The sequence below is a fragment of the Cottoperca gobio genome, unplaced genomic scaffold (genome assembly GCF_900634415.1).
Source record: "Cottoperca gobio unplaced genomic scaffold, fCotGob3.1 fCotGob3_405arrow_ctg1, whole genome shotgun sequence".
NCBI classification, from domain to species: domain Eukaryota; kingdom Metazoa; phylum Chordata; class Actinopteri; order Perciformes; family Bovichtidae; genus Cottoperca; species Cottoperca gobio.
Window position 1 is genome coordinate 284,248 of NW_021166991.1, and position 19,847 is coordinate 304,094.

A 19,847-nucleotide genomic window follows, 5' to 3' on the forward strand; every position below is an offset into this window, starting at 1 on the left:
AAACAGAACATTTACTAATCACAGTTCTGAGAACACGGTAGTACTGCTGCTTTACTTTAAAACATCTGAATATTATATGTTATATATATATATATATATATATATATATATATATATATATATATATATATATATATATATATATATAATGTTATAAACATTTACTGGATATTTACTCTGTAAACTACAACTACAGGTGTGTTTTTGCTCGCTGGGCGCGGTCCACAGTTTCGGCACTTTCCGTTCATTTCCGCCATTGCATCGTCTTGCCTCCATTTTGCTCTCATGTGTATGTGTGCGTGCGCAGTGTCGGTGTAAACTGGAACGAAAACAGGACCGAAAGCAGAACGCACTAAGAGATTTATACAGAAATGGACGGGTAATGTTTTAACAGCGATGCTAACTGCATATAATTTGACTTTATATTGATGCACTGCGGTGTGTGAATGTGTATTTTGAGGAGAGGCCGAGAAGTCGTAACGTTATGCTTGTGTTAGCGGGTTTCCATAGCCACGCGCTCTCTGCCATTAAGGAAGTGTCTAATGTTAGCATGCTAGCATAACTAAGCTAACGCCCGCTGTTTATTCCATTAGCTGCATTGCTACTCATATTTGATATAAAAGCTCGGCGTGTGTGCCGATGTTCTCGGTAGACCTGAATGCAGTTCCGTGATTTTTGCAGCAGTGTGCTAACGAAGCGGCTCGTGAAGTTTAGCAGACCGTTATGCTAACGTGAATGTAACGTTACAGTAACGTCGGTCCTTTGTGTTGTAGCTAACAAGCTAGCTTAGCTGCCCGAGCGCGGATCTTAAGATAATAAGCATGACATGTGGTTTTATATCGATGTGTGGCAGCATCGCCTGAACACACACTTATATTCTGTATTACAGCTGCTCGGTGATAAATGGCGGTGTGGTTGTTATTTGGTGTACCAGCAGGGTGTGTCGGACTGAGGGTGCATGAAGCGTGACCTCAACGTTACTTGAATATGTGATGAATCCTAAATGAGTCCCGCGGGAACAGCTTCACAGCATGAGGCCGGATCATGTAGTCTGAATGTTGAAGGGGGTAGTGTGAATTAGTGGCATCATCAGATGCATATCCAGAGTGAAGGACTGGATCAGTAGATATCATTGAACAATATTACGCGAGGCCTACAACCATCAGCGGTGAAAGTGGCTTCACAGTCTGACGAAAGGCCAAATTATTGTTTTTGTGAAAAATACTTTCACACTGATTGTGAATATCACACGAGGTCATTTTCTGCTTTTCTTGGATTTTCTGATCTTTTGCACCTGAATAAATGCATCAACCATCACGTTGTGGTTAACATATGTGACGTCACTACTTACACTATACTGCAGATGAGGATTATTAATCAACAACACAGAGGCTTGTTCAGCTGTGTTACTCCTTTCATCCTCCTTCCTTCTTACCTTTCACAACAAAAGCCCTACACATATTCACTCACTGTTTACCAAAGAAAATCAAATAAAAAAACAGTTCCCCCCCCCACACTACTTTGCAGCTTGTTAAATATGTGATGCATCACATATTGCCACCCAACAATTTAAACTTGGTAATAGACACTAACAAGTGTCTTCAAAGAAGCAGCGAGTGATGCTGTGTATCTGACAGTTTTCTTTGTTTCTAGTTTGTTTTCCATTTTGACTAAATGGAAATTGTTTCTCTTTCAGCATCAGTGATGTTGCAGTTGGAGTGAAGGTGAGTTTGCTGCTTTGCTTCCTTTGTGCTACTTTATGAAACAACATGTTAATACTTATGTACTGCTGCGGTTGATCAAAACAACTTTCTGCATTGCATTGCTATTTTTTTTCAAACATTCCTCAGATCTTTAGCAAACTGGCCACTTTTTACAATCATTTATAGATGATGAAGATTTACCAAACCCAAATTAGTCCGCGCATATAATCAGTCACTTGCTTGTGTCCTTTGCAACACGGTTGTGACTCCGCTCCACTGTTTGGCGGTTAAGCGAGGATGGACCGCTGAGGCATTTCCAGAGATTCTGTGGGAGTTACTCGGCTGAAGCAGTTCTGTGTCTGGACCGAACACTTTAGAGCATCTGTGAGCTTTTGGATGTTGCAAATCTTTTGTTTTCTCCAGCTGGGGTCACAACTGCTGAAGGCCGAGTTTTTCCTGGGAAATGTGTTTCTTGTGAAATCTTCTGTCTTCCAAATGATGTGTCTTGGCCAGTATTCACTATTGGACAATATGAAGATGGAAACAATCTGGTGTAATCACAAAAACACAATAAAACTTATTTATCAAAACAAGATGTTGTATTCTGATCTCAAAAGATTGAATTTGTGTATTAAAATCACCAAAATGTTAGTTTCTTCCGCGCAACTCTCCCTAATATTAGTTTCGTATCTTACAAGACTGACGATATCAGAAAATATTTGAGACTTGCCGATTCTAACACAACAAACATCCATGAAGTAAATATAAAGAGACAAGCCATAAAGATGTTAAATCCTTTTCTCCACGTTGTTGCCTCATGTTAACGCCAGAACAATGACATTTCCTTCAAATATTAGTTTTGAGCTTTGATAGCATTAGATTGTCTTTAATGAAAAGGGCTCGTGTCCCCACTGACACAGGACAAACCTGTTTCCTTTGTTCTGGATTCCTAACCTGATTTGTTGAGTGCCTGCTGCGTTTCCGTCTACACAAAACAAAGTTACGTTTTTCTCTCGGAGGGAAACGGAGCCGTCTCAAAGTGCGACTCCTCTCATATAGTGGGTCTTTGTCATCCTGTTTATTTGATCAATATTTCAGTGTCAAAGACTAAACGGAGCGTTGCCAGCTGTTGGGAGAGAAACCATTTCTTGGATTCTTTAGCTCGTGTGCTCACATTTTGGCCCAAGTCAGACAACTTTATTACCCTTTGAATTTATATGTCATGTCGCTGTGGAAGGGCCTGAAACATTGAGTTTATGGTAACCATAAAGAATGTTGGTGACAAAAGAACAATTGGTTCAAATTTAGTCAGACAGAAACACGGAGGGGTGTATGAAGCTATTATAAAGTTGTGTGTGTAATGGGTCCCCAGCCAGCCTCCTGTTCATCCCATCAGTCAGCTTTAAGAGCTCCGGCCTTCTGGGACCACGTATAGCTCAGGATGAAATGACACATCTTGACATCTTAAATTCAACCAGATTAAACCCACAGCAGAGGAGGAGGAGCACACCACTCTTCTTCTGTTTTATGTCCCTTTCCACCTCCTTGTTCCTTTAAACTGTCTTCAGAGACCTCTTTTATCGTCGTCTTTGAGGGCCTGTCTGATGGGGCTGCTCGCTATGAGTAACATTTGCGATTAGGGCTTAACTAACATTGCTTGTTGATTATTTTCTTGGTTAATCAAGTTTGTTGTTGGTCCATAAAATGTCAGGAAAGTGTCAAATGTGTTTTCCAAAGTCTTCAAATTTGTCAAACATGTTCAGTTTAAAGGAACAGAAAAATTCAGGAGCTGGAAGGATTTTTCTTTTTCTTAACAAATGACTCAAGCCGATTAATTGATTATTAAAAAAAGATGGCGATTTAATTTGAATAGTTAACAACTAATTGATTAATCTTTGCAGCTTTTTTTGCGATAACGTTGTTGAATATCGTGATTATTATATTACTTAAATAAATGTACAATAAAAAAAAAAGTGGTAGTTCGGTTTAAAGTGCAGTTTTCTATATTCCGTCATCACATCTGACAACTACTTCCAGTATTTCACACCAATGCCTGACTGTCTGTTTTCTTTCTGCAGAGAGGATCAGACGAGCTGTGCATGTACAGCAGTCCCAACTCTGGCATGAGCAGCATCAGTGGTGAGTTTGTACCGACCACCCTGAACGGGGGGGGTAGTGACAGATGGAGCTGAAGGATTAGTACGTGTTTAAAAAGTGAAAGGGGCTGCGTTGATCCGTTTTCCCAAGGGAGCTATTTAGTGTGTGAATAACATGACGCTCCTCAGTAGGTGGGCACCCACACACCTCGACATGTGACTGGAACAGACATTTTAATGCCTCCTCGCTGCTTCATGTTATCACAAGCATCTCAAGGGAAATTGCAGAATTAAGGATGACTGAACGAGCTGGTTATGCCTCCACAAAAAGAAGACGGACAAAGTTAAGCTATTAAACACTCTGCCAACAAACTAGAGGCGTACACAAGGGTCTTTAATCAAAGTCCCAGTCTAGCATGGCTACACAACGCCCCCCTCCCGAGCTAATGTCCCCCCATGGACCTGCCTGATGGTCTCAGACTGCCGTTATTTAGCCTTCAAAGCTTTGTCTCTTCAGCAGGAACCAATGGGCTTGGAGAAAGTATTGAGAGACAGACATTGTTGTGGGATTTTGTCTCACTCTGGTTTATAGTCGGAGAGTTTTAGAGATTGTCTGGTTACTTTTGGCCTTTCTATTTAGTTTTCTCCGCACTGACTAGGTGTGTGCGCACGTCAGGTGCGAAGCTCCGTCCTTCGTAAAACGGAGTGAAGGACAGAATGAGAATGCGCAAAGTAGACAGTACAAACTGAAACGTGCACATAAATTAGATCGATAACATAAGTGTTTAGTTTATTTAATGAAAGAGCACCTGTCAATGTCAAAAGTGAGTTGTGAATATAAAAAAACACTCAAAAAACACCTTGAATTTCAGTGGGGGCACGGGGCTCCGTTGGGGGGGCGCAGCGCCCCTCCAAAACAATGGTAGGGGAAACACTGATGTGTGGTCGCTGCTGCGGTAGTTGGACAATCACACAACATATTAAATGCTTGAACGCTTGCGGTGATGAGCTGCAAATTAATCAGTACAAATAGTAATTTTCTAGATCTGGGTACAAAAAAGAATCTGATGCAGGTAATGTTAATCAATGTTCTGCTGACCTTGTAGACGGGGCTTCCAATGGCAGTGACAGTAAAAAGCTGAGGGTGGAGGAGTCTCCACCATCTCGTGTGCTCCACATCAGGAAGCTGCCCAACGAGGCTTCGGAGACGGAAGTCATCGCCCTCGGCTTGCCTTTTGGCAAAGTCACCAACATCCTCACACTGAAGGGAAAGAACCAGGTGAGTGCAGCGAGCAGAAGGTGTGTTTGTAAGAACCACAGAACAATTGTTAGGCTTTGTTTTTATAAGTTTTCTGGGGGCATATCTTGTGTCAAGTGTCCTCTAACATCTTACATCACAAGTACTTTGGGCTCGTTCGGTGGTATCTGGAGCTGCATCTGAAACCCACAGCTCCAAACAAACAAAAACAACTATTGTCAGCCTGCCGAGGGGCCGGAGGAGACGCTTCACATTTGTCCCTTTTTAGATTCTTGTCGTACAGCTGCTTTGTTCTCCTCAGTGTGTCGACTCGTCTGGATCGATCCCAATGTTCAGACATCTGTGTTGGTCTGATAACGCATTGTATCGGCTGCCACCGTTTATTATATATTTATGTGTCTGTCACTTGCAGGATAAATGGCTTTACATAATTAAATGTAAATGAGTAGAAATAATGGGAGACTTCCGTCTTGGTTCTCAGAGATTTGTTTTCTCCTCCGTCTTGTTGCAGGCGTTCTTGGAGATGGGGACAGAAGAGACAGCCGTCACTATGGTCAACTACTACACCACTGTAACTCCTCACATCCGCAACGTCCCCGTCTTTATTCAGTACTCCAATCACAAAGAACTCAAAACTGACTCTGGCAATCAGGTTAGTAGAGACCAACGGGCAGGTTTTTATTTTACCCAACACTGCAACAGTTCATTAGTTAGCACAGAGCGGGTCACCATTCTGTCTGTGGAGCCCCCCCCCCCCCCCGACTGACAGCTTGTGTTTGTTCGCAGCGGACCCAGGCGGTGCTTCAGGCGGTGTCAGCAGTCCAGTCCGGAGGGTCTCCGAGCTCTGATGTACAGGAAGCTTTGGCTGCAGCCTCCAGCCCTGTGCTGCGGATCATCATCGACAACATGTTCTACCCTGTAACGCTGGACGTGCTGCAGCAGGTGAGCAGCAGCTGTTGTGACTCCTCAGAGTTTGAAGTGTGGCATTAGAGAAGCTGTATGGAAATGACAAAATGCTATAAAACTTCATCAATTGCACACAAATGTGTTTCCACTGCTCGGTGGGGAGTTTTCTCTGTAACCACAGTTGATGCAGATTGAGTTTTAGAACATTCAGGTCACATGACTAATCCTCTGTTTCTGCTGATGAATATATGGATGTTGTCAGCTTGAAACATGGACGATACTAACTGACATAAAGATCGATTCAAACATTTCAACCTCCTCTCTGTACTGGAGCATTACAGTGTTCCCTCCAAAGCAGGAAATACCTCATACACATTTCTTAATTGCGACATTTCAAAAGTTAGCTTACAATTCAATGCAACACGAGTACATTGTTGATTGACATGTGACATAATATCCACTTTACTTGAACCATGAAGTTTGTACTTTGTATTTGTTGGCAGATTTTCTCCAAGTTTGGCACAGTGATGAAGATAATCACATTCACCAAGAACAATCAGTTCCAGGCTCTTCTGCAGTTCAGCGATCCGGTCAACGCTCAGCAGGCCAAACTGGTGAGTTCATCAAGTCTCGTCCAGTCACAGTGCAGATGTAACGGTCCACACGTGCTGACTGTTTGTTCTCCTGCCAGGCACTGGACGGCCAGAACATCTACAATTCATGCTGCACGCTGCGCATCGACTTCTCCAAGCTGGTCAACCTAAACGTCAAGTACAACAACGATAAGAGTCGCGACTACACGCGGCCCGAGCTGCCTGCTGGTGACGGGCAGCCCAGCCTCGACTCCACGGTGGCCGCTGCCTTCAGCAAAGACTCCAACTCCCTCCTCGGTAAGATCCCAGGTACATCAAACTTTATTTTCTTCCGTTCATCTTTGTTAACCGGCTGAATGTGTGTTAGATTCTGGTTTGTAAAAGTTTTCAAAAACAGTTTTAAATCGTAGAGCTGTAGCGATTTATATGTATGTGTATATATATATATATATATATGTGTGTATATATATATATATATATATATATAATAATATATATATATATATATATATATATAGATATGGGAAGTATATGCTCCTGTATATCTCTATATCTATCTATGTGTCTATCTATTGTCATTTCTCTCTCTCTCTCTCTCTGTGTCCTCTCTGTCTGGTTCTCTCTCTCTCTTCCTGGGGGGGTTTTTTTTGTCTCTCTCTGTCCATGTCTATATCTCTCTCTCTCTCTCTCTCTCTCTCTCTCTCTCTCTCTTCTCTCTCTCTCTCTCTCTCTCTCTCTCTCTCTCTCCCCCCTCTCTCTTCCTCTTCATACCATCCTCTCTCTACACCTCTCTCTTCTCCTCTCCCTCTGTTTCCTCTTCTTCTTCTCTCTCTTCTCTCTCTCTTCTCTCCTCGTCTCTATCCTCCTCTTCTCTCTCTCTCTGTTCTTCTCTCTCCTATCTCTCTTTCTCTCTCTCTCTCTCTCCTCTCTCTCTCTCTCTATCTCTCTCGTCTCTACTCTCTCTGTCTTTCTCTCTCTCTGTTTTCTATCTCTTGCTCTTTTCTTCGTCTCCTTGCTCTTCTCTCTCTATTTCTGTTTCTGTCCTATCTTCCTCTTCTTATCTCTTTTCTTCTCTCTCTTTTCTGTCTCTTCTCTTGTCTCCATTCTCTTGTCTTTTCTCTCTCTTTGTCTCTCTTCCTTTCTTCTGCTCTCTCTCTGGGGAGGGGGGGTCTTTTGTCTCTCTCTCTCTCTTTGTTGTCGTCTCTCTCTCTCTCTCTTCTCTTCGGTCTGCATTCTCTTATTCTGTCTGTCTCTCTTTTTTCTTCTATTCTCTCTCTCTCTGTCGTCTCTGCTCTTCTTCATCTTTGTCTGTTCTCTTCTCTTTGTCCTCCTTTTTCTCTCTCTTTCTTTTTATCTCTCTCTTTCTCTTTATTTTTTTATATCATTTTCTTTATATACTATCTCTATATCCTTTTTTTTTTGCTCTCTTCTCTCTTCTCTATCTCTCTCTCTCTTCTCTATCTCTTTTTTTTTTTCTATCTCTCCCTCTCTCTCTCTTCTATATCTCTATTCTATATCTTCTTTCTCTTTTTCTATCTCTCTATCTCTCTCTATCATATCATCTCTACTCTCTCATATCTCTTTTCATCGTTTTTTTTCTCTCTCTCTATACTCTCTCTCTCTATCTATTTTCTCTTTTTCTATCTATCTCTCTCTCTCTCTCTATCTCTCTCTTTCTTTTTCTATCTTATGTCTTTTCTCTCTTTATATCTCTTTCTCTCTCTATACTTTATGTTTATATATTTTTCTCATTTATCATATTCTATGTCTTTTTCTCTCTTTCTCTCTCTTTCTCTCTATCTATTTGCTTTTGTCTCTCTTTCCTTTCTCTATATATCTATAATATCTATTTTTCTTTTTCTATTATCCTCTCTCACCTCTTTGTCTTTTTCTATACTCTCTATCTCTCTCTTTGTCTTTTTCTATACTCTTATCTCTCTCCTTTTTCTATATTTCTCTATCTCTATGTACTTTTTTTCATCTCTCTCTCTCTCTCTCTCTCTATCTCCTTCTCTCTCTCTCTCTCTTTCTCTTCTTATCTTTATTTCCGCTCTCTTCCTGTTTTTCTCTATCTATATCTATCCTCTCTCATACTCTCTCTTTCTACTATCTATTTCTTTTTTTACTCTATATCTCTCTCTCTCTCTATAATCTCTCTACTCTCTCTCTCTCTCTATATTTTTTTTTTTATATATATCCTCTCTCTCTCTTTCTTTATCTCTCTCTCTATATCCATTCTCTCTCTCTCATCTCATCCTCTTTTTTTATTCTCTATATCCTCATGTTTTTCCTTTTTCTATCTCTATCTCTCCTCTTTTTCTCTCTCTCTCTCTCTCTATTTTTCTCTCTCTTCTCTATTTCTTTCTTTCTCATCTCTCCTCTATATGCTCTCTCTCTCTCTGTCTTTTTTTATCTCTCTTTTCTCTCTCCTATACTATCTCTCTCCCCATCCCATCCCCCCTCTCTCTCTCTCTATCTCTCTTTCTTCTACTACTCTCTCCTCTATCTATCTATTTCTTTTTCTATCTATATTTTCTTTTTATCTCTCTCTCTTTCTCTTCTCTCTCCTCATCTTTTTCTTTTTATTGTTTCTTTTTATTTTTCTCCTACTCTCTCTCTGCTCTATACTATCTATATATCTCTCTATCTCTCTCTACTCTCTTTTCTATCTCTTTCTCTCTAATTTATCTCTATCTATTTTTTTTTTCTTTTATCTCTTATATGTAATGTCGGTCGACATATCTGCAAATATTTGGATAATAAATTAATTAGTAATCATTCATGCAAAAATGTCAGAAAATGCTGTTTCCAGCCTAAATATGGAGACTTCTGGTGTGGACAGTTTCATCGATTCACCCAGAAAACAATCTGCAGATTGATAATAGTTAGTTGCAGCTCTAATGGAGAGTAAAAGGGGATTTCGGCTTCTTTAGAGGTGACGCTGTGGTTCAGGGGAAGTGCTGCTCTCCATGCCATGATTTTTCTTGTACTTCCTGTCAGGTGCCCTGAACCCTCTGAGCTGCTACACGTGGTCGTGGCGGCGGCGGCGGCTGCTGCTGCAGGGAGGGTAGCCCTCGCTGGACAGGCGGGCTCCAGTGGGGTCCTGCTGGTCAGCAACCTCAACGAGGAGGTCAGTAACACACACACGCACACACACCAGTCAGATGGACCACCTTCATCCCTCTCTTCTTCTCTTTTGTTGCTGGTTTTGGCCAGTAGTCGTCCTTTTGGTGCTATTTTCATTGTGTTGTGTCGTAGAGGAAACATGAAGAAGGTCCAGAGCACCAGTCTGAGGCTTTCAGAACCGACATAGAGCAGCTCAGGATCTGCTGCAGTGTGCTAATGTTCAGATGATGCAGAGTAAAGTGTGAATAAGATTCCGCAGATTTTATATTTTAAAAGTTTATATCAACTGATAATAATTTATTCAAATAAACACTTAAACAATCCTTAGTAATTTCAACAATAACAAGTTCAACAAAAACTAAAGTTTCTGCCTGTTGCATAAATAACGTTGGAAGTAACAACCAGAGAGCAGCAGCCATAGATTTTATACAACAGAATGTTTTTCTGTAGTCAGCTGATGATCTGAGGCAGAAAACTCGTCCACATCCCTCGGAATCCATTTTCAGTTTGAGCGTTTAGAGGTGGACTTCCACTTCGTTTGATATGAAGACATGTCTAACCTTTTCTTTGCTTTTCTAGTGTCCTTTACAAACCCAGAGCCTTGCTGTTGATTTGTTTTTACTTTTGGTCAGGACTCAGTTTGTCCCTGTAAGAGAGAGGGGGGTTTGCTGTCCCCTCCCCTCCTTCCTCCTCCGATGTCCTCCCCTTCTCTTGTCAAACTGTATCTAACTCCGCTAACTGTCTCTCTTCTGTTTTTCTCTCTAAGCCCTCCTCACCTCTTCTCAGCTCATATGAACGCTCATATGAAATCATTCTATGGGAACAAAACCTGCCTCTCTGAAGCGCTTTGCTCACTGTCTTTTCTCCTCTTCCTCTGCGTTTTTTATTTTGAACTGTCACTTAAGCAGCCTCTGATTTGTGTCACCTGATGTCCTCATCAGTCTGTCCTCTGGCTGTGAATGAACTCAGTATCTCTACCATTCAGTGATGTTAAGATACTGTGCTGCTGAAGCTTCTCCTCAGACTTGTGTGAACGCTCACTCCGGTGGCCTTCACATCAACTCTCGCATGTCCAACACGAGCTGCATGTCTGAACTAATCTTCCCGCAGCTCCTCACTCGTAGTTCCATCCTCCCTCGCTGAAAGATTGTAGATCTTCAGATTTCCGAGCTTCCGCATGTTGTTTTCCTCCCATGGTTCTGACTTTATATTGCTGGTTTTCTTATGATTTTTACATGAATGTACCTTTACCCCATGCTTGTCCAGGGTGAAACACCAGTAATTTGCTGTATTTGACCAAAGAAAACATTGATCCAAGCCATTATCTCTGACCAACCTGCATTATTCCAGTGTACTGACCTATATTTTATTTTTGTCCCTCCCCCTCCTCACTTTTTATTTTTTATTTATTTCCCCCCCAATTTGCATTTGCCTCCCTATTCATCTCCCCCTCTCTCCCCTCTCTCACCCCGACCCCTCCTTTCCCCCTCCATTCATCCTGCCTCCCCCTCCACTCCATGTGCTGGTGGGGGGACTTTTAATCACCCCTTTTCCCCCTCCCACATTAACCCCCCCCCCCCGCCCCCCCCATTACTCCTCTCTCGTCGCCTGCTCCCCTCCTCCATGACCCACCACCTCCATCACTGTCCGGGGGGGAAACAAAAACCACCATTCCTCCTACCTACCTCCGTTCTGGATCGATCTGTCCATCTCTACCTCCGCTCCGCTCCGACTCTTCTACCTCTCTACCTGTCTCACGCTGCTTGTTGCTCTTCTCTCCCTCTAAAGATGGTTACGCCCCAAAGTCTGTTTACCCTCTTCGGTATGTTATCGTTAGCTCTCTCTCTCTCTCTCTCTCTCTCTCTCTCTCTCTCTCTCTCTCTCTCTCTCTCTCTCTCCTCTCTCTCTCTCTCTCTCTCTCTCTCTCTCTCTCTCTCTCTCTCTCTCTCTCTCTCTCTCTCTCTCTCTCTCTCTCTCCCTCTCTCTCTTTATTTCTTCTACCTTATCTTTTAGTTCTTACCATTCTATCTTTGAGACATTTGTTATTATTAATTAGGGATGCCCTGATTGATCGTTATCATCAGATCAGCATTAGTGCTTTCGCCAACCCTCGATAATACAACATGAACAACAAACTGTTTAAATCTTTAGGAGGACAGCTAGTTAAGGTTAGCTGTTAGCAGTGAACTGTTAGCTGTTAGCCGTTAGCAGCCGATGGGCAGCACAGTCTTGCTTGGCTAAATAAAGTAGCTAACGTTAAGGTTCCATTGACTTACATTATGATGCGTTCAAACTTTATTCAGTAAACACTAGTATTGGACAAATGTAAATGATGTTGTTATGATGTTATATTTAAAAACATGTACAACATGCCTCTCGCAATAACTAGATCTGGAGAGCAGAACAATTACGCGTAAAGTTTGTCATAATTTTCGAGTGGCATTAATTTATTCTAAAATCTAACTTTTCTTAATCTGTATGAACCTGTTTCAAGGAGAAGTTTTCACTATGAAATATATATATATAACAATCAGACTCGGACGATATTAATACTCAGCAATACATCGCAAATCACTGTCGTCAACAATAAACGTGATCAAGGCATCTCTAATTCTTATTCTTATTTGAAGCTTATGTACATTTGTTTGCACACAGTAGCTTGTTTGGTAATTTAATACTTTTGGCCCCCTGTTAACTGGTTTGGGTTAAAGTTCATTACATTGCTCTAAAGTTCACTATGTAGGAATCTGTTGATGCACGGTTAAATCATTATTTTTGCATGCAGTTTTTATTTGTAGCCATCTGACACAGCTTGATAACTTATCTGTTTAGAGGGTCTCTCTTCTCTTTACCTTTTCTTTCTACACACCTCTCACTCTAAAGTCTGAAGTTCTTGTGTGTACTCTGCTAGTCTCTCTTCTGTGTTTCTTGTCTCTAACACTTTCTGTTTGTTCTCTAACTGTCTGCTCTCTCTCCACCTCACCTCTCCTCCTCCTGCCTGCCTGTGGCTCTAATGCAGGAGTGTATGGTGATGTCCAGAGGGTGAAAATTCTTTACAATAAGAAGGACAGCGCTCTCATTCAGATGTCTGACGGAAACCAGGCACAGCTGGGTGAGCAAGTCCATATGTTCTGATTCTGCGTCTGTCACTGCTGCATCCAGGGCTCAAGCTTTAATGCAGTTTTACAGTTGGTGCAGCACATGTTCCCCACATGACCGCTGCAGCCTCTCTGACCTTCCTCTCTTTTGGCCGAAGCAATGAGCCACTTGAATGGCCAGAAGATGTACGGCAAGATCATCCGGGTGACTCTGTCCAAGCACCAGACTGTGGCGCTGCCTCGGGACGGCCTGGACGACCAGGGCCTGACCAAGGACTTTGCCAACTCCCCGCTTCATCGCTTCAAGAAACCCGGCTCCAAGAATTTCCAGAACATCTTCCCGCCGTCTGCCACCCTCCATCTCTCCAACGTCCCGTAAGTCGCTCGCAGGTCCTGACTTAGCAGGACAAGCTAAGAACCTTAATGATGACTCGGGTCCATTTCGTGTCCCAGAGCTCAGGTCCGTCATTAAACTTACTCCAAGTTTGACCTTTATCTCAACAGACAAGATGTGACGGAGGACGACCTGCGGCTGCTCTTCTCCAACGCTGGAGGCACCGTGAAAGCATTCAAGTTTTTCCAGTACGTACACCTCTCCTACCGTTGGATGCTGTCCACCTTGGACCTCCAGTCTGTTTGTACTTTCTGCAGTTTCATTTACGTGCATTTCATCCTTGGAAATAAGTAATGCAGCATGAAAGAAAATGACCAAAGAAAAGTCCGTGCTCTGAAACCGTAACGAGCGGTTCCTCCACTCCGACCTGGCCGAGAGTCCGGTGGTGTATTCTACTTGTATACTTACTGCTGCGTCGTATTTTCCTTTTTTAGGGATCGCAAAATGGCTCTGATCCAGATGTCGACCGTGGAGGAGGCCATCCAGGCCTTGATCGAACTTCACAACTACAACATGGGGGGCAGCCAGCACCTGAGAGTCTCCTTCTCCAAGTCCACCATTTAAAGCCGCGGTTGGATGCATCGAGGAGTCGATCTGCTCTTGATCCTGTCATTCCTTGAGAGACTGAGTTTTTTTATTTTCAAGAGAACAATGAGTGTTGCAGATCCTGGATCCTCCCAGCTGTTCTTAACTGTACCTCTGTATTTCTATGTCGAGAACAATCTTGACATGATTGATTGTCCCCGTGTATGATAGTTTGATGTAGTTTAACTCTTTATTTAGTTGAAAAGATACAGTACTTATGTGCCTTACTTGACAATATCAACTGTTTCTACAGCTGGACATGTTCTTGAATTACCCTCCTATGCTTTTGAGGCACATTGGTATTGGATATTTTTGTGGGGGGGTTAGTGAGAATGCAAGCTGTTTCGTCATCATCACAGTTTCTGGAGCTCTGCCACCGACCAGGCGTAGCTTTTTAGTTGTAGATTCATAACGTTTCTCCCTTTTTAGTTTCGCACCAGGAAAGAATATTCCTGCGTCAACATGTCAGAGTTTGACAGCTTCACTTGAATTCCTTTATTCCACAAGTACGTCGTATATCACAGCTAAGTATTTCTTTCTCTGTGTTTTTGAAGCCTTCCATACTTTTTCCTTAGCAGTGAGGTGTTATAGTCAGCATGTGTAGTAAAGACAGAGTGTTGCATGCTGTGGAGGCAGTCAGAAGATGAGTCCACTGTGATTTCATTGTCATGTGAGCGTTTACTGGAGAGGGCTACTCAGTTGGACCAAAGTTTCTGTGCCTTTAGTGTTCCTTTAATTCATTTTAACAAAAAGCATTTGAACACGCTGAGGCCCAGGATGTGAGTTCTTGTGTTTAACTGCCCGACACCTCTCGGCTGGAGGTTATTGCTCAGAAATAATAGTTAAATGTGTATTTCTTTTCTTTTATACAGATCAAAATGTAAGGATTTGGTATAGTTCTGAAAGGCACAATTAAAGGATGGATTATTTTCTAACAAGGGGAGGTGCGCCTTTGTTTCCTGCTTTTTGAGTTTTCCCTCTCATGGTCTCTCGTGTATTCTGCATTACGTCTGTAGCATGCTTAATAAAACTATTCTGTAGCTCTGCATCCCCTTCTCTGTCTCTCTGCTCTGTTCTGTCTGCTCTCTTCTGAAGCCATCTTCAGTCCCAGGGTGGGAAAGAAGCCAACTTTCATTTTGGAGCAACTAGAGAAGGAGCTCTAATCAGCCAGATTGAGCCTGTGATGCTACTAATTCACAGGACAAGAAATGCATTTAGTTGATGTTTCCCACCCTGCACACTGAATCTATTCCTCTGAAGTCTCGCTCCTCTCTCTTCTGGTAGTTCACTATTTTCTAATCCGCCTCTCGGGGCCTCGCTCGCTCTCCTGACAATCTGTCTGATCTGTCTCCTTGCTCTCACACCTTTTTTATCAATTACACAAATGGCCTCATCTGTCATTTTTCCAAGCTCTGCATTTTATGCCAGCATTGGAGCCTCTGAGTGAAACGCTTCAGACTTCTCACCTTTCTGTCAAAATCTCCATGTTAATGCAAAACTAATGACTTTAGTCGCAGTAAGTTTTCCCGATGTCCTCGAGAAAAAGTCGACCATAAATCACATTTTAAAGCTGATGTTGAGTTTGCATGTTTGTAAAGTCATTTAAAGCTTTAAGTGTCTCCAGCTGTGTGACGTCTGATAAATGTCCTCAAGTGATGTCACCTGAGTCAGCGTCGGATGAAGACTTCACGTTAGCATAGTACACTGTACACTAAAGCAATGCTACGCTACGGACTGCCACCACAAATACCACTAACAGCAAGTATAAAGTATCCGTTTCAGATACTTCATTACTGAAACTTATCAGAAGTCGCTCCAGTGAAAATAAACGGGTGTTTCCAGCTGCACGTCCTCTGACGTTACTGACGCTTTGTAGTGGCGTGTGCACCGTGCACGCTCATCCAGCTGCAGCTTGATGCTCCGCCATCGGACCAGTGAATGATTTAACGGCCTCAGCAAAGTGACCTGCTGTGATGTTGCGGAGGAAAGGAGTGAAGCTGGAAGATAAAGTATCATTCTGCACATTGTTGACATGAAGTGGCATATACATTGTGAATGTATTTCAGAAATGAATGAAGTGAGGACTTTACATTTAATAAATGGATGAATGGGCCATCAGGTGTACTGTCTAGTGTTTAACGGGACTAACACTTCACTGATTGACAAAGTCTTACATCATTCAGCTCAACATGTTTAACATATTAAAAGCAGAATACATGAATGTGTCAGCTGTTCTCTGGTGACGGTAAACAAAAGTCAGCTGATTGAAGCTCAGACTTCAGAACTGAAATATATGAATCAATAAATAATTAATACAAATGTAATCACTAATGAAAAATGACTTTCTCACCTTGTTAGCTGCAGCGTGATGTTACACAGCAAAGCTGGTGCATAAATATCACATACACATTTACACGTATCATATATTCAGCTCTATATTACTGTGGTATTCCTCACACAATGTCAATAAATACATGTACTTCCAGGACCTCAGCCAAGGTTTTAAATGTAGTTCTATGAGGTATTTAAAAGTCTTAATGTTAACGTATTAAAATGTGATCCCATGATAGTCAGCAGGTATGTGGCAGTAATAAAGTGCTCTATAAATAAGCAGCAGTTTGAACCCCGATGATCTTCAGCTCTAAATGTGCGAACATGATGAAGTTGCTGCCGATGTGTTGATGTAAGCAGGCGCCGCTCCATCAGAGACGCTGAGGTGATGGACGTCCTGTCAGCCCCATGATGAAGATGACGCTCCACAGTCAGGCCCAGGGACCGGGCAGATGACCTGATCCATCACACACACACACACACACACACACACACACACACACACACACACACACACACCACACACACACACACACACACGTGTATTCTGCAAGCTTTCTCTGGAAGTGCCTGCGTCCTGGATCGCGCTCTCTAAACAAAGAGACATGATGTATAAAGCCAGGAGGGCAGAGACGATCAATAGCTGGTCTGATGTTTCAGTGTATCTGCTCTCCATCACTCCACTGAGGCTTCTCTCTCCGGGGCGACTCCCTCATGGCTCCTCAGGCTCCCTCACTATTAAAACCTTTGATGTGCACCTTGTTAACAAGCACCAAAAACACACACTTGCATTCTTATACTGGGGGTAGGGGGGTGTGTGCCTCCACATGTTTGTGACGATGACATCGATTTACATGCAGGACACGTTTACTACACGACAGTTTATTATTTATATTTTATACAGGCCGATGTAGTTACGTTGCCTTGTACAGTTTGCACTCTTATTGTTTCTTTGGGTTAGATGGATTTAGAGGAACTCTGAGCGCCGTTTATTGTACTTTTTCTAGAAGGAGGCCGCAAATCTCTTGAGTTCCCAGTTTTCTGGAACACAGCATTATACCTTGAAGTGGATGTTTGTGGCTGTGTAAGCAGGTTTAATGTCCGTTAACCAGCACAAAGTACAAAGTACAGCTGAGGCTGATGGGAGTATTGACCTGATGAAGTCAGATCACTGTTACAAGTTATTCCTGAGGGAACACCAATGTTTACACATTTCTGCAACAGATAGTGGAGTTTACTGCAAAATTAAATGATAATTTCCAAAAGAAGATGAAGAGTCGGCCCACTGTCAGCATCACAACAAGGCAGGTGAGTGTGAAATTAGAGGATGCATTCCTATAAATTCCTGCATAGGTGTTGCAAACATAGCTGGAGCCTTAATAAGGAAACAGTGGAGTGAACAGTGAAAGTGATGAGTGGATAATAAACTGTGTGTTCCTCAGAGTGCACCATGTGTCTGTGCTCCCTCAAGGATTCTCTCACATTGCACCAAATGTTAACACGTCTGAATGCAGTCAGTACATCCGGCCTCCTGGGCTTCATGCTACAGTATGTTCAAGGATGTTTCCTTCCACTCTTTCTGTATTTCTGCTCGCATTAAAGGAAACTGTTGGCTGCTTCGCTTGGAGAACGAAATCAAAGCAGCTAGAAGTTTCCTGTCAGTATCTGACATCCTGAGATATTAAAAATGCAGGAAAATGTTTCTATTCGGAAACTGCTCAGTGTTAACACGGAGAGATGTCTCTGCTCCCAAATCACACGACAGGCAGGAAGCTCCTCATGTAAAACTAGAGGTCTGGTGGTGCAGCTTCCAAACACAACACCAGAAGGTTGTGAGTTCAACACCAGAGCTGCACCGTTGAGCCCCTGAGCACATTCACCCTGAGCTGCTCAGAGAGACTGTCTGTAGTGAGTTACTGAGTCTGGATCAGAGCGTCTGCTGATGACCTGTGATGTAATGTGATGTGATGTAAAGTAATGTGAGGTGATGTGATGTGATGTAAAGTAAAGTAATGTAATGTAAAGAGAGAAGTAGAAACATTTTCTCATAGACTTCTATACAATCAGAGGAGTCGCCCCTGCTGGTTGTTACAGAGAGGCATATTTCCGGAGGCTTCTGCTTGGTAAATACCATCATCCATCATTTTTGATACATGATGACAGAAGAAGGTTAAAGGTATATTCCACTGGTAGCAGGTAGGGATGTGCCAATCCGATACTCAGTATTTGATCAGTTGCCGAAATCGCTGGATTGGATATCTGGGAGAAAAAAAGAACCGATACGATACTCAAATTAAAATGTTTGTAATGTATCAGAATACATTTTTTAAATAAGGTTCGCAACCCATCAGCCAACTGTAAACTTGGCCCCATGCTCACACACGCACGCACACACACACACACACACACACACACACACACACACACACACACACACACACACACACACACACACACACACACAATCACACACACACACACACACACACACTGGATCCATCACGCAGCACTCTTAATGTTCAAATATGTCTCTTTAACCTGGAGGCTGTATGACATCTAATTCAGTCTTACACGGGGCCAATAATGAAAGTATTGATTTGGCTTTTATTCCCTTTTCTTTCTTCGTCTCTCCGTCTGTGTTGGAGTCTTCTGGATGTAAGGCCTGCTTGGCTGGCCTGTTTTCAACATGCTATACTATGACTTTTTTATGGCATAATATACAATGACCTTTTTCATGTTTTATGCTATAATACGGCTTTCTTTCATGTTATTCAACATACTATGACTTTTTTTCATTTCTCTCGACATGCTGTACTATGACTTTTTATGACATACTATACTATTGTTTGTCTTCATGAAGTGGTATGAGTGGTAATGGTAAATGGACTGCATTTATCACACACACACACACACACACACACACACACACACACACACACACACACACACACACACACACACACACACACACACACAGCAGGGCCTGGGATCAAACCACAGGATGACCACTCTACCTTCCGATCAACATACTCTACTCTACTCTACTCTTTTTAGACATGCTATATTTTGACTTTTTTCATTGATTTTTAACATATTATATCTTGATTATTTTCATGTTTCTTAACACGCTTTTCTACGACTTGTTCCCAGTTTTTGACATGCTATACTATAACTTTTTTTTCGACAGTTTGCCCTGATTTTTAAAATATTTTTTTAATGACATACTATACTAGTACTTTTTCAAAATACTATACTTATAAAGTATAGCATGTCAAAAATATTCTTTAAGTCACAGTATAATAATACAAGCATGAAAATCATAGTATAGTATGTCATAAAAAGAAATGTATACTTTACAGACACAAATTTTGTAAAATAATAACTAACTGTGTATTAAAAGCCAGCTTTCATCGTTAGTTTATTAAACTCTGTTGATGGGGAACTTCTCCAAAGAACTCTAAATGATGTCTAAACATCATTATTATGCTTCGACAGACAGATTCAGATCATCAACATTTATTAAGGAGTTGTGTTCTGCAGATAGAAACACATGTGATGAAGTTATCCCAGTGCAGGAAGTCCATGCTAATGCTGACTGCTCTGTTCCCATTGATCTACATTATCAAGTCTGCAGAATAAGATGTCCACTACACATACCGTCAGTGCACCTCCATCTTTACATGCCACATTACTAATAGGATTTGTCACAGACGGGAAAATATAATGGTCTTTTTTTCCCACTTTCTGGCACCATTAA

The 19,847-nt window shown here is 42.0% G+C and overlaps 1 protein-coding gene across 1 annotated transcript; it reads left to right on the plus strand.

Moving 5' to 3' along the window:
- Positions 1-235: 235 nt before the first annotated feature.
- LOC115005934 (polypyrimidine tract-binding protein 2-like) lies at positions 236-15,333 on the plus strand. The gene is given in 15 exon segments (XM_029427925.1): positions 236-379; positions 1,697-1,724; positions 3,782-3,842; positions 4,906-5,078; positions 5,569-5,709; positions 5,844-5,999; positions 6,467-6,577; positions 6,655-6,865; positions 9,557-9,576; positions 9,579-9,686; positions 11,471-11,504; positions 12,702-12,794; positions 12,939-13,155; positions 13,285-13,362; positions 13,609-15,333. Coding segments are annotated over 15 exon segments (1,569 nt in total). The 5' UTR covers positions 236-371; the 3' UTR covers positions 13,739-15,333.
- Positions 15,334-19,847: the final 4,514 nt, after the last annotated feature.